At 44.9% G+C, this 14,352-nt stretch overlaps 1 protein-coding gene across 1 annotated transcript in view; it reads right to left on the bottom strand.

The window, feature by feature from the left end:
- The window catches only part of pdhx (pyruvate dehydrogenase complex component X), a 43,602-nt gene extending 34,078 nt beyond the window's left edge, over positions 1-9,524 (bottom strand). Inside the window, exons 1-2 of the mRNA XM_084450980.1 lie at positions 9,398-9,524; positions 2,022-2,105 (exon numbers count right to left, since the gene is read on the bottom strand). Coding sequence (XP_084307106.1) covers positions 2,022-2,105; positions 9,398-9,521 — 208 coding nt within the window. The 5' untranslated portion in view covers positions 9,522-9,524. The remainder of the gene's footprint in view (positions 1-2,021; positions 2,106-9,397) is intronic.
- Positions 9,525-14,352: the final 4,828 nt, after the last annotated feature.

The following is a 14,352-nucleotide window of genomic DNA, read 5'->3' as shown; positions in this document are numbered from 1 at the left end:
CGCGTCCCGGGCTAGGAATACATTACCATCTGCTTAGCCGTGAAAGGGAGCCGCAATTAGCGCTCGGCGGTAGCGTCTCCGCTGCGCTCGCGTGCTACGCTTCCACGGACGGACGGACGGACGGGGGGGGGGGGGGGAGGAGCGCGGCGGTGTAAATCACAGCTGTGGGGACGAGCGGCGCCTGACGGATGAGAATGTTCTTTGCGGGGAACCGGGAGCGGCCTCTCCATATTTCCCAGAAGGCCCGGGGAGTCGTCCGTATTGTGTACACGGCTGTGATGAGGCGCGATTGGATCAGCGCTATCAATAAGAGCCTGGATGGGGCGAGGAGGAGGAGGAGGAGGAGGGGGGAGGAGGAGGAGAGGCTAGATGAGGTCGAGGGTCAGGGGTCACATTGACCAGGTATCTATTTCGAGCAGGCAAGTATGGGCGGAGTCATCTATAGCCGTCCTAAAAAAAAGCGACATCTTCCAAGGACAGGGCATCATTGAGAAATACAACGTACCCGTAGAGTGAACCACATCCTCAGATCAACAGAAGAGGGAGGAGGGGGAGGGAGGAGGGAAGGGGGGAGAGGGGAGGGGGGGAGCGGGGAGGGGAGGAGGGGGGAGGGGGAGCGGGGAGGGGAGGAGGGGGGAGGGGGGGAGGATGAGGGTCTCCTAGTAGTCGTGGGGGGTGGGAGTAATGACCTCGGAAGCCCCAGAGAGCCTGGAGAAGCGAGAACTAGATTGGATTTGTGTGTGTGTGTGTGTGGGTGTGTGTGTGTGCATTTGTGTGTGTGTGTGTGTGTGAGTGGTTTTAGCACCATATGACCCCAGGGGCTAGGCCTGCAGAGCGATATTAAAGTTTAAACAGGCGACCCTCTGCCCTCTCACCTCTGCTCTAGAGGGGTGATAATGAGATGAAACGGTGACAAAATGGCTGCTTCGGCTGCAGGGAGGTTGGGTTTGAGCAAAGCCTGGATGGCCAGCGCCAAAACGAGAGCAGAACAGTGACTAACAGCACCCAGCCAGGGCTGACTACGCCCATTAGAACCGAAAGAAGGCAAGCGCCGCCGGAAATACCCGGAATAGGTTGCGGCTTCGAACGCGGTTCTATTCCATCGGCGGGGATGCGTGGCCTTTTGCAAGAGGCGGAGTCGTAACTCCCGGTTCCTCCGCTGGCCGGCGACGGGAAAACCCACCGGGGCGCTCTGACGGTAGCCGCGAGGCCGCCGCTCCACCAGGAGGAGGCGTCTCAGAACGGGCGGGGCTACATCTGAATCCAACCTACATCCAGGATCTGTTTCGAGTCACATCCGACAGCGACGCGAGATAGCTGAGTGCGCTAACGCTAAAATGACAGAACAATAGCCTCGTTATGCACGCAAAGCAAGGGAGAATGTTTAAATAATCCTGTATTTTCCACACACAGAGACCTGGGCTTATTTTACAAAAAGTGCAAAACATGCATCTGTAGGTTTCTAGCTTCAACAGTGAAAATCCAGGCGCCCCTGACCCTTCGGCGACCGAGCCTGTAGGGATGGCGGCTCGGGGTCGAGGCGAGGACAGAGGGAGGCTGATGGGAGGGAGGCGTGGGCGTCCTGCGACGGACGGCGGCGCCGACGAGGTGGCCGGCGCTCCCCGCTGGTGAACAGACGACACGCGGCCCACGTTTCTCTGGGCTGATCGGCCGGCGGCGCCGGGAGGCGTTTCGGGCGCTCTGTCGCCCGCGGAGACACGATGCGAGTGCTTTTCTCCGTGGTAACGGGGCGAGAGAGGGGAGGGGCGTGGCGCTTCAGTATTCCGAATGATTACTCACATCTGAACTGGAAATGATCATTCAGGACATAAAGCTCATCTCATCTCTACCAGGCTACATGGAGATGTTTCATCTGCATCTCCATCATTGCTTCTGTGTATGAAATGCACTATATAAATAAAGTTTGATCGGATTTGATCTGAGCATACTACTATTGGGGTCTAGGCTGTACGGGACACAGGCGCATGGTATGAATGTTGGCTAAATGGAGTCTCTCTTACCTGCCTTCTTCAGCCATTTGACAATGTTGCCCTCCTCCATGGTGGGAGACAGAGCGGGCATCTGCACTTTGACTGGGGCGACCCCTAGAGGACAACAACGAGAAAAGATCACAAATGAGTTCATTTACCTACAACAGAGAGGAAAGTAGGTCTCGGCAACTAGGCAAAACTAGCAATTCCGATCTGAGATGATATACAGAAGGATTAACAAGAATGGTTTCTCATGGACTGGGAGGAGGGAGGGGGGGTCAGGGGAGGTCAGGCTGGTCTCCTGCCAGCTGGAGATCACAGGGGTTCAGCCGCAGAGATCAGACAGCAGCGGGCGTCGACAGCAGGGAGAGGCGCACGCAAATCAACGGCGGCCGAACTGTAGCCTACGCCCCCTGGGGCTGGAGCCCGCCGTGCCGCCCGACGCAGTTAAGATGGCCGCCTGCCCTCGTGGCGCGGCGCTGGGGATGACAGCATGAGACACGCTGACCTGCAGGGGCCACTGGTAAAAAGCTGGCGACGCCCCTTAACCAGCCCTTCAGTGGGGTGCTTCTGACCGCTTCTGACCGCCCCCGACCGCCAGAAACCAGCATGAGTGGGTGGGGGGGGGGGGGTATTCATACTGTCCATCCCACTTCCGTCCGCTCAGCTCGTTCTGAGCCTACACTGGCGTGCGAGCGGCGTGGGGCAAGTAGCAAGTCCAGTCTACTTTTTTTCCCCTCAATCTCCCCTCAAAATGAAAGGTCATTCATCATAATTCATGAACTGATACTGTATGATGTGAATCACGTTTTGACTGAGTGTATGTGAATATCCTCTTCTCTTGAATTCAGACCTGCCCTTCAGTTTCTGCCCATGCTGGCAGACGGTGATGGCTAGCTGGCGTTTACACTGAGGGCTGCGACTTGTAGGACGAAAGCTTAGTAAATCAGTTCATGATTTAGCCAAATTTGGGAATGGAGACAGCTCTCTCTGATTGGCTCAATGGTGGCCTATGTCCGACGCCAATTCAATGTATTGAAGCCGGCAAAAAAATGAGACCTCTCGCGTTCAACTCCAACATCAGCACACCGTATCGAGGGGGGGGGGGGGGCGTCCAGTTGGGACCCCCTGCTGTTTTCGTCAGACTGACAGGGAGCTGGTGTGAACTGGGTTTTATGAACCCTGACCGGCATGGGCCTTGTAACTAAGAAGAGTGCATAGGGTCTTTCATTAGATGATCAGTCCACCACTGGACGCTTTTTATAGGAGCCTGGAGCGAGCGGAACGTTCCGGCAGAGTTGCTAGGCAGGCGGTCTGTAGCGGACTGATATGGATGACTTCATCTAGCCTATAAAAAGTCCAGGCAGCATAGCTCGTAACGATGTCCCGTAGCTTCGTCCTCGCTGAACAGGGAGTGTTTGGGACGGTTACTGCCGCTACGTGCTCCTAATGAACGCTCTCCGGTTCTAGAACACAGCGGGGGGCAGTTAACGCAGCTGGCAGAGTGAAAGCAGGAAGGGAAGCAGGAGTCCCTGGAAGATGATCCACGCGGATCCAGTCCGTCTGGAGGTTCGAAGCAGCCTATTGGGAAAGGCACTTCGGGTAGCGCTGTTTTTATTTTGATTTCACTTAAATTGAACCTTGCTGTAGTTGCTGCTGGTCATACAGGGGCATCCTTCTGAGTGCATCTGTGCCTTGTGTGAACCTGGGTCAGTTCATCTGAGCTAGCATGTGTTTGGGGGAGGGGGCCATTGTCATTGAGAAACAGATCGTTAGAGTGAGGAAGCAGAAGGGCAGTGATCACTATTTGAAGGGGACAACCTGCCTCGGGCCGGTCTACAAACATCAGTAACAGCTGCTCATTAAATCCCACTCGCACAGCCCAGCCAAAACCATGTTTAGCTATTCCCTTTTAAGCACTGCGTAGAAAGACCAGGAAACAGTCTAATTTAATAGTTGGCTGGCGAAATATTCATGTTGCACGCAGGAAAACATAATTCTCCAGAAGCAGATCCTAGAACGAGAACAACATTCTCATGTTGGTGGGGAAGTCTTCTGGGCATGTTTGAGTGAGTCTTCTGGCCATAATCCTAACAGACAGAGCCCTTAGGAGTGAAGGTAAGGGTGTTCAGTCATGGCACGTGTGTGTTTTCGTTCTCTCCACCGGGCGCTCAGAGGGCAGCGTGTGACTGGGGGCTCTGGTCCCCCATGTCCTCCATCACATCCCAGTCAAGCAGCGTCTGACTCACCAGTAACCTCAGGACTGGGGCCTGGATTTATAGCCTGATTCGTTGAGAAAACCCAGTCTGCAGGAGAAACTCTTTTAAAAAGGTTAGGTACAGGCTTGGTGTTGGCAAGGCCAATTCCTAACATCCAAGCACACTGACAATAAAGAGATGCCTTACAATCATTTACCACAATACAGTGCCCTTCGGAATTATTGGCACCCTGGGTAAAGACGGGCAAAACACTCTGGATGAAATGCACCCTGGGTAAAGACGGGCAAAACACTCTGGATGAAATGCACTTCATTGTTTATCAAATATTTCCTCTTTGCAATATGAGAAAATTCTATCATTTTTATGGTGTCACCATTGCTCAGAGAAAAGCCAAAACCTAACTTAACCCTAACTTTAACTTAAAGGGATATTCTGGAATTTGTGAACTAGGGCCTCATTTTTGACATACCTATGATGTTTATGACTGATGGAGAACATTTTCAGTTAATTCCATGCTGTAGATATCTTTGGGTCGTTCCAATTTCCACTGGTGGCTAATTCTAGTGCAACACCATTAAGTAGAGATTGACTGCAAGTCAAAAATGAGGCCCTAGTTCAAAAATGTCAGAATAACCCTAGCCAACATTGTAAAAAAGCACTGAATACTATCAAGTGGACCAGCACTATAGGCTTGTTTTGTTTTCAGTTGGCTAGGATATGTGCCTGATAAAAGGACCCTGTTCACACTAAATCCCACCCATGTTGACTGGATATTAACGTTAGTTGAATACTTGAATCCTGTGAACACAGACGGACACAGTTCCATTGGTGCTTGTTCATGACAATAACCTCTTGTGGTTAGAAGTGGTTCCAGTGTATGCGTTATTTTCTATGCAGAATTAGATAAGACCAATAATCGAATATTTGATTTTCTGAAAAAATTAAGAAAGAAAGTTGAATATCATTTCTGAGCTCATTCGACAGCCCTACTACACCGGCTGTACTGTAGCTGTACCCCTTCTATCCATGACCATATGAAGGGACTTGGCCTGTGTGTCACCTCGTATATATACCCCAGTGAAACAAAAAGCCGTGGACGATCACTACAAAAAGTAAAATATAAATGGTAATCTACTTCAAATAGCCTAGATTGTGTTCTTAAGAATTTCTAGGGGTGCCAAAAAATGTGAAACGTTTTCAGAATAAAAATTGTTACTTTTTTTCTCTCTGAACAATGGTAGGCAAGCATAATACAACTGTCATTTTCTCAGTCATGCTGAGCATAGAAAACATTTGATGAACAATAAAATCAATTCTATCCAACATGTTTTCCTCATCTTTACCAAGGTTGACAGTCATTGTGGAGGGCATTGGAATGTGTATATGTAACAGTAATACTCTCGTCTGCGTTGGGTTGTCTCGTTCGTTTGACCCATGTTGAAGGAGTAGTAAAGGGAAAATGCATGTTTAGCCCTGTTTTAAGGTTACTTATGATCATATACAATGGTTCAGATCAAAACATTGACAAAACTAGCACTTTTGAGAAAGTCTGATAATTGCTCTACCACCGTTTTGGTCATACAATGGATGTGGGCGGGCACCTTGAAAAATCATTCAAAAACATGTTAAACTCTCAATTTCAAAGACAAGAAACTCACCGAGGTGTTAGTTGGCGTTCTGACATATAATTCGCCATAAAGTAAGATTGTAGTTCATCTGGAAAGGCTTTTTTAAATAGTTAGCATAGAACTATTTAGTCGCAGCACATACGTGTGTAAACTTCCGCAAACTAGGTAGCCTAGCGACATAAACAATAACAATAGCTACCGTAAGTAGTTCCGCTTCCTGAATCCCCTCTGCAGATTGATCTACACATCTACAATGGTCGCGTCAATACAAGTCAATGGATTTCATGAAATGATCAATAAAACCCTACAGGATTCATACTTTGTGGCGAATTTGATGTCAGAACACCAACGGACACCAATTACCCCCTCGGTGAGCTTCTTGTCTTTGAAATCGAGAGTTTAACATGTTTTTGAAAGATTTTTCAAGGTGCCCACCCACATCCATTGTATGACCAAAACGGTGGTAGAGCAATTATCAGACTTTCTCAAAAGTGCTAGCTTTGTCAACGTTTTGATCTGAACCATTGTATATGATCATAAGTAACCTTAAAACATGTGTTTTCCCTTTACTACTCCTTTAAGGGATTGTCCCCATGTTAAGGGATTGTCCAGGGTGGGACACGAACCTGCAACCTTGCGCTTGCAATTCAGATGTGCCAACTGCCAACAACTACGCCATGAGAGATATCCCTATGGGCAGGGTCATTAGCACATCCTTTATACTAGGGGAGTGAGTTTCAACAGCTATCCGCTCACAATACCTCAGAGGACTCCACTCGCTCCACGAGGGGTTCATGAGGACTCAGGATTCACTCGGTTACATACTGTGGCATCGCGAGTCTTCAGGAACCGACACCCAAAGCCCGACCCGCTCCCCACGCGTGCCCTGGGGCCCGGAAGGAACCAGAGTGTTGCTGCTGGAGATAATTATTTTGTGTTTCCCAGTTTAATAAATACGTTAAGGCGTGGAACAGCTACTCGTTTGGACACGTTGCTGTGCTCCACCTCTGTTGCCCTACCTGGGAGGTTACAATACGCTTACTGTTAAAATAATAGTTTGGAGATGACGATACACCTGATTCATTTCAACCCTTGCAGCGTGGCTATGGTGCCTATTAAGTTACTGTACAAAGACATTAACATTTCAGAGAACAGGGTTGAGGTTAAAACATTGAATTATCTCTGAGGGAAGCTTCACCACTGAAAGAACCCAACCTGGCCCCTAATCACTGGAGTCTATGTCAACATAGTCTCACGGGCCAGATGGGTCTACTTCCGCTCCAGATTGTCTACTACGTCTGGTATTCAGGCGCTGAAATTTTGTTGAAGGAAGTTGGGGAAAAACGGGCGGATATCCCGTCAAAATTCCGTAGAGAGTAGTAGACTGTCCGGACAGGAAGTGATGAGTTTCTTAAAGAACTTCCTTTTAGAAATTCTAAGCGGCTGAAGTCCAGACTCTCTCCTCCGTAGAGAGTCTGGCTCCGAGGCTAATGTCAACATAGCAGGCTAAGCCTATATATATATAATTTATTTCATTATTTATTAATTAAATGTATTTATTTAAAATCACTGGAGTCTGTCAAGCCCCATTTATGTATGCATGTATGTATATGTATGTATGTATGTATGTATGTATGTATGTATGTATGTATGTATGTATGTATGTATGTATGTATGTATGTAAAACCATATTTTGAAACAGACTTTGTTGGCTTCTTTCATTCGGTTGTGTGATGCTGCCCTCTGGTGGATATCCAGTATAAAACCGCTTCAACATACAGTCCAGGGGCCTCATTTATCATTGTGGATACACCCTTTTTCATTTACACCTGATTTTTGTACTTGCTTTTCTCTGCACTTTGTAGTTTGCTTTTCTCCCCCTCCACACACCATTGTATCCTTTACAGTAAGGTTGGCTGGCCATCCCTGGCAGCTCGGCGAGACTATCATTGGCCCTTGTTCATTTTCAAGACGTTGACCGGCAAACAGCCACCGTATATAGCTGCCCTGTTGGACAGGAACGCTCCAGCCCATCAAACACGTTCTAGTGACTGGATCACACTTAAAGTTCCACGGACTAGTACAGGACTTGGCAGGACAGCATTTACTTATGCAGCCCCAAAGTCCTGGAATGACATTCAGTCCAAGTTAAAGTTGGAAGTTCTTCCTAACACTTACAGAATTGAAATGCCTGATTTCATGTGTTTATGATACATGCTGTAACTGTTTTTAACTAAGTGCACTGTACATTGTTTTGTTGTTCTAGTTTGTTGTACACTCAGCAGCTCTGCAAATGAGATGGCCTCACCTCAGAGCTCACCTGAGTATAAAGGGTTCAATCAATCATGTATCATGCCAAATCTCAATGGGAAATATTGTGAGATATATAAACAATATTTCCTATTGAGTTTTGTCATGATACATCACATTATTTGCAGAGAAAAGCAAGTACAAAAATCAGGTGTAAATGAAAAACGGTGTATCCACAATGATAAATGAGGCACCTGGCTGAATGGGGTTTAGAGTTAGCCTAACCACACTTCCATACTTTGGAGATCTGTTTGTTACACACATAAAGCCTGGGGCAAATGGAGAGTTAATCTGTGTCTGGGAAAACACCCATGGATGAACTATTGAACTATGAGTTTATGTTAGGTCAAATATCCTAATGTTTTCTCCTACTTGTTAAGTAAATCAAGGTATATGGCAAAGTTATATAGCCGACACTGTTGATTTTCCTTTCACGACTTATGAAAATAAAAACATTTAGCTAGAGTGAACTTAACAGGCTAAACGTTACACTACGAGACCCCACCATCCACCACGTCACCTAAGTTACAACGGTTATTTTCCTAAACAGATAAGTCACAACCCGAAACACTTGAAAAACCAACATTAGCTACAGTCATTACATCATTTAGTTGACGCTTTTATCCAAAGTGACTAGCAATAATTGCATTTAACGTAGGAAAACCCAATGTACTACTACTTGCCAGAACTCACAAGTGCATCTCCTTTCTAAAACAAGTGACTAAGAGCATAATCTAGTGCTGAAGGCAAAGTGCAAGAATAGCACTCTTTTGAAGAATAGCAATCTAACATCTGGGTAGCACATCAGTCAACACCCATAGTCATCACAGCTCATTCAAAGGGGTTAATGTGGAGGCATTTAATTGTTAACCTTAAGTTAGTTAAAGCTAGCTAACTAACGTAAGTCTATCTTAGGGACATTCATTTCCAACAATTTCAAGGGTAACGTTAGACGTATGCTAGGTATTCAGTAGCACTAGGTAGATAACTAGCTCACTTAGTGCTAGCTAGTGTACAGCTGGCTCACTGTGTATCTGATATGACACTCAGCTAACGTTGGCCATGGTAAATGCATAAATTACCTGGATAATTACTTATCAACCAGCTCTAGTATAACTGGACATGAGTAGCACTTAGTAGCATTCAAGGTTAGCCAAGACAGAGCTCGCTTTGCTGGCGAGGTAGCACTAGCTTTCTAGCTAGCGGAGTTGTAGCATGCGGATAAAGCGTATAAAATGTCAACACGTACCCAAAAAAGATGGGGAGTGAAAGAAATGTCTGACATGGGTTTGGCACGATGAACATTGTTTGATCTTTGACAATCTTAGACCGAAAATAATGCCTTGACGACCCAGTCGCAAGGAGGCCGCCATGATTTCGTCCTCCGCCGTAGAGGAGTGCCCGATCTAGTGCCGGGAAAAACAATTGAACAATCGTCGCAGGAAAAACAAAACAAAACTCAAAAAGGTCGTTAAAGCAAGGCCACATGTATTCATTGAATATATTGGTTTCATTATAAATAACGACTGGAGAGTAAATTAATCAATGTATTGCCAAATTCTAACAAATAATAATAAGGCTGAAACAGAGGCGCCTTTGCTCGGGTCCTTCGAGGACCAGCTTTTTTGCTCTTTGGTCTTTAGTTTGTCAATTTATGAAGACCATTAGCGCCACCTCTTGGAAGGGATGTCGAAGGGAAATGAATTAAAAATAAATAGGGAATGATCACTATTATTTTGATCAGGTCTATGTTCTTTGGGACTGGCACAGGCCTTGCTCACCAGCATAACAGTACAGTAATACGTTTAAAATAATCATTTTGTATATTGCAAAACCAAGGAACGTGAGCCTATCCTTAACAATGGTGACCCCTCTTCCCTCTCTCTCTCTCACTCACTTGCTCTCTCTCTCTCTCTCTCTCTCTCTCTCTCTCTCTCTCTCTCTCACATACACACACACACACACACTCAGTAATTTTGAAAGTGCCTGCCCTTTTCTAAACAGTTTCCAACGAGAGTTCCCAGATGGTTATGCGAAGCGAACCATCTGGCACGTCAGGTTACCTGTAAATGGCCTATGTTCTGAAATTTGTGCCATGCAAATTTGCCAATGATGCGGGCAAACTTCCCTCACGTCCAAACATCGGAAAAAGTATACAGAACAACCAAGAGAGAAGGTGTTATAAAAGTGACTAGGCTATACAGTACAACCAAGAGAGAAGGTGTTATAAAAAGTAAGGCTATACAGTACAACCGAGAGAGAAGGTGTTATAAAAAGTTACTAGGCTATATAACCAAGAGAAGGTGTTATAATAAGTTAGGCTATATAACCAACAGAAGGTGTTATAAGAAGTTACTAGGCTATATAACCAACAGAAGGTGTTATAAGAAGTTACTAGGCTAATATAACCAAGAGATAATGTGTTATAACAAGTTACTAGGCTATATAGAGAAGGTGTTCTAAAAAGTGCAAATCAGGAATACGAAATACAAGTAATGCATCATAGAAGACATTATAGGCTAAGTCACTCCTTGAGGCTATGATAAACACATGTAGGCTATTGTTGCATTAGTGGTTAGGCTGAATGTTTTTTTGTTTTTGTTTTCCCCCCATAATTGTAGGGTAAATGGAATGCACCATAACGTTATATTTCTCACTCTGTGGATAGTTGAAGCGATGCATTCTGTAGGCTACCTCAATAGAGTCCGCTAAATTACCATGTTTAATGCTTTATGTATACTATATGTTAGTGTGAAGTGTGATGATTTCTGTACAGCCAAGATCGAACCCAGCATGGGCAAGTGAGCGTAAAGGCACCTACTGCCAAGCAACACAGTGACACCTGTTATATAGACTAGTGTCTCAACTTGCATTTAAACGATTATGTAAACTTCAAGCATTCAAAGTAAACTGCAGACACTTTCAGGTGGATGAAAATAAAATGCCTGCACATTACAATGATTGACTTCATAGAAAACTATATCTCGCCTATAGACTATAGATTTAACATGTCACTGGCTGTATAACTCGGATCTCAAATGTACATCTTGTAAACTACTGTCTGCATACTCTGAACCAGCCCACTCCTCCCTCCACTACTGCTCTGCTTGGCTGTTAATGAATGTGAATGGGAAGTCTTCACAAAACTAGCCACGTTTTGGAAATTGGAGAGGAAAGATGTCAAGCAGAAAGAGGAAACTACAGGTGGTGCTACAGTAACCAATTCAAAAAGCCAGTAGGAGAGCACAGCACATGAGAGGTGGTGGTGGGAGGAAATGTAGGGGGGGGGGGGGGGGGGCGCGGAAGGGGGAGAGCAGTTGAGGGGGGGGGGCACTCTGAGTGCAAGCCCCTCTAGTTACACTTGTTTTTGCTCATCACTTTCAGAACCAAAATCCTTTTGGTGAAATCACACAAAGACGGTGTGGACACAGCCTATCATCCTCATGTGAATATGCTTTGCTTCACACACCCTCAAGCAACTTTTCTTGTCCAGTACCGAAGGATTTTGATGTGTAGTCATGGGGAGCGTTGATAAAAATGATCAATTATTTAGGAGGACTCCTGGAATGCATGAGAAAGAGGAAGTGTTTTATTTATGTGGATATTTGCATAAGGGGAGGGTGGTTTCACTACTAGTACATTATGTAGTTGTAAGCAGGAACTAAGACTTGGAATTCAGATTCTGATGTCTTGGTTCCCTCTAGCATCTCTCATAAGGTAATCCACCAAATTGGCATATTATGCCACTAGTCACAATGCCTGTCCAAAATTAAATTACATTTTAAAGAAGTAGTAAATGGAAAAATCATGTTTAGCCCTGTTTTAAGGCTACTTATGATCATATACAATGTTTCAGATCAAAAAGTTGACAAAACTAGCACTTTTGAGTTGATAATTGCTCTACCACCACCATCTAGGTCATACAATGGATGTGGGTGGGCACCGTGAAAAATCATTCAAAAACATGTTAAACTCTCGATTTCAAACACAAGAAGCTCACTGAGGGGGTAATTGGTGTCCATTGGTGTTCTGACATCAAATTTTCCACAAAGTATGAATCCCGTAGGGGTTTATTGATCATTTTATGAAATCCATTGACTTGTATTGACGCGACCGTTGTAGATGTGTAGATCAATCCGCAGAGGGGATTCAGGAAGCGGAACTACCTACGGTAGCTATTGTTATTGTTCAAGCGGAAGTTTACACACGTATGTGCTGCGACAAAATAGTTATATGCTAAATATTTAAAAAAGCCTTTCCAGATGAACTAGAATCTTACTTTATGGCGAATTATATGTCAGATCGCCAACTAACACCTCGGTGAGTTTCTTGTCTTTGAAATTGAGAGTTTAACATGTCTTTTGAAGGATTTTTCACGGTGCCCACCCACATCCATTGTATGACCAAAACGGTGGTAGAGCAATTATCAGACTTTCTCAAAAGTGCTAGTTTTGTCAACGTTTTGATCTGAACCATTGTATATGATCATAAGTAACCTTAAAACAGGGCTAAACATGCATTTTCCCTTTACTACTCCTTTAATTTAATATAATTTTAATTACCAACATATAGTTTTAAATTCCAGAGTTTAAGGTTTAATGGATTGCAACACAGACAAAAAATCTATATTTACTTCATCTGGTTGCATTCGTCTCCTTCCTGCATTTCTGTCTGACTAAGCGTGGGTGGGATGCTTCAGAGATTCTTCAGTCCTGTGGAGTAAATATGAGTGAGTATGATAAGAGCTCCTGATAAGCAGCGATTGTACATCTGCAGTGAGAAAACAATCCATGTACAGAGCTGGGAATGGGAGCTGATGAGCTGTCTCTCTGCTCCATCCATGCTTATCTGCAATCACTTCCCTGTTCTCCTGACACTATATATCTGATTGTGTTAATGTGTGCTCTTTTAAATAATAAAATATCTCCTACAAAGCTCATTCAAATTGGGACATAATCTTGTCTATGTGGCAAAAGATATGAAGAAGCACAGCACAGAGATTGCATAGGTTGTTCTGCTGAAGGCCTGTATTACACATAATAGCTGTTCAGTTGCTGCCCTAAATTATTTATAATACTGTATAAGACACACTGCCATATTCAAGACCATTCATATCCCTGTACAGCGATATTCCTTCACACTTGTGATATCCTCTGATATCCTCTGATATGCTCTCTACTGATATGGAGACAACAAAGTCAGAGTTATCTTTGCAGTGTTGCTTGGAAACCAGACATTGGCTAGGGATGCATACATGGATACCTTACACTGAGGGTAAAAGCAGGTCAAGATTACAATGTGAGATTATGCCCATTTTGATGACACTACCTTTTATTAACACACATGTGTGTGTGTGTGCGTTGTGTGTGTGTGTGTGTGTGTGTGTGTGTGTGTGTGTGTGTGTGTGTGTGTGTGTGTGTGTATCTACAGTATGTGTGCGCCTTTGTTTATGTGTCTGTGTTGTGATAGGATTCATTGCAACCGGTTTGGCGGCATGTCAGCCAGTACCTACTACCCACCATTAGTGCCCCAGCCAAGTCCTGAACCAAGTGATGGGAACACTTGTTTTACAGGTTACCCTCACCAGGAGGTGACAGTAGCTTGTGTGTCTGCAGATGCAGTGGGCAGACTAGCTTGGGCTAATAATAGCATGACGTAACAGGCACTGTAGCAAACAGAGTCAACACAAGATTCACTTCTGCCTCTACCGTTTCACTGTATGCAGTAAGGTTCCATCACCCACCAATGTCACTGTTACACAGCAGTTCATTTATACTGTAGCAGGTATACTAGTTGGCTGTCTCCTTTGCATCCAGCTGGCAGTGGCCAGTTAGGAAAATTAGACTGAGGTTTCTTTGCACAGCATAGGTTATGCCAGTCACGACTATTTGCCTAACTGCTTGGTTATCTCTTTGAGAGTCCCATCTTTACACATTTCCCTATGTATCAGACCCAGAGCAAAATCAACATGCACACAAGTGAAATCATACCGGATTTCAGCAGTTCCCACAGACCAGCAAGTCTACTGATAAGATGGATAGAATCATTCATATCATATTTTTATCTGCATACTGTTATAGACTGCATGGGCATAGGACAGCTTGCTTTCAGTATGAGGTATGCATATTCAACATTAGATTCAACTTTATTGTCATCTCAGATAGCACAAGTAGTCCAGTCATTATATGACATGACCTCTCACAA

The sequence above is a fragment of the Borostomias antarcticus genome (genome assembly GCF_949987555.1).
Source record: "Borostomias antarcticus genome assembly, chromosome: 16".
Taxonomy (NCBI): domain Eukaryota; kingdom Metazoa; phylum Chordata; class Actinopteri; order Stomiiformes; family Stomiidae; genus Borostomias; species Borostomias antarcticus.
This window is presented reverse-complemented; position numbering and strand designations above follow the sequence as displayed.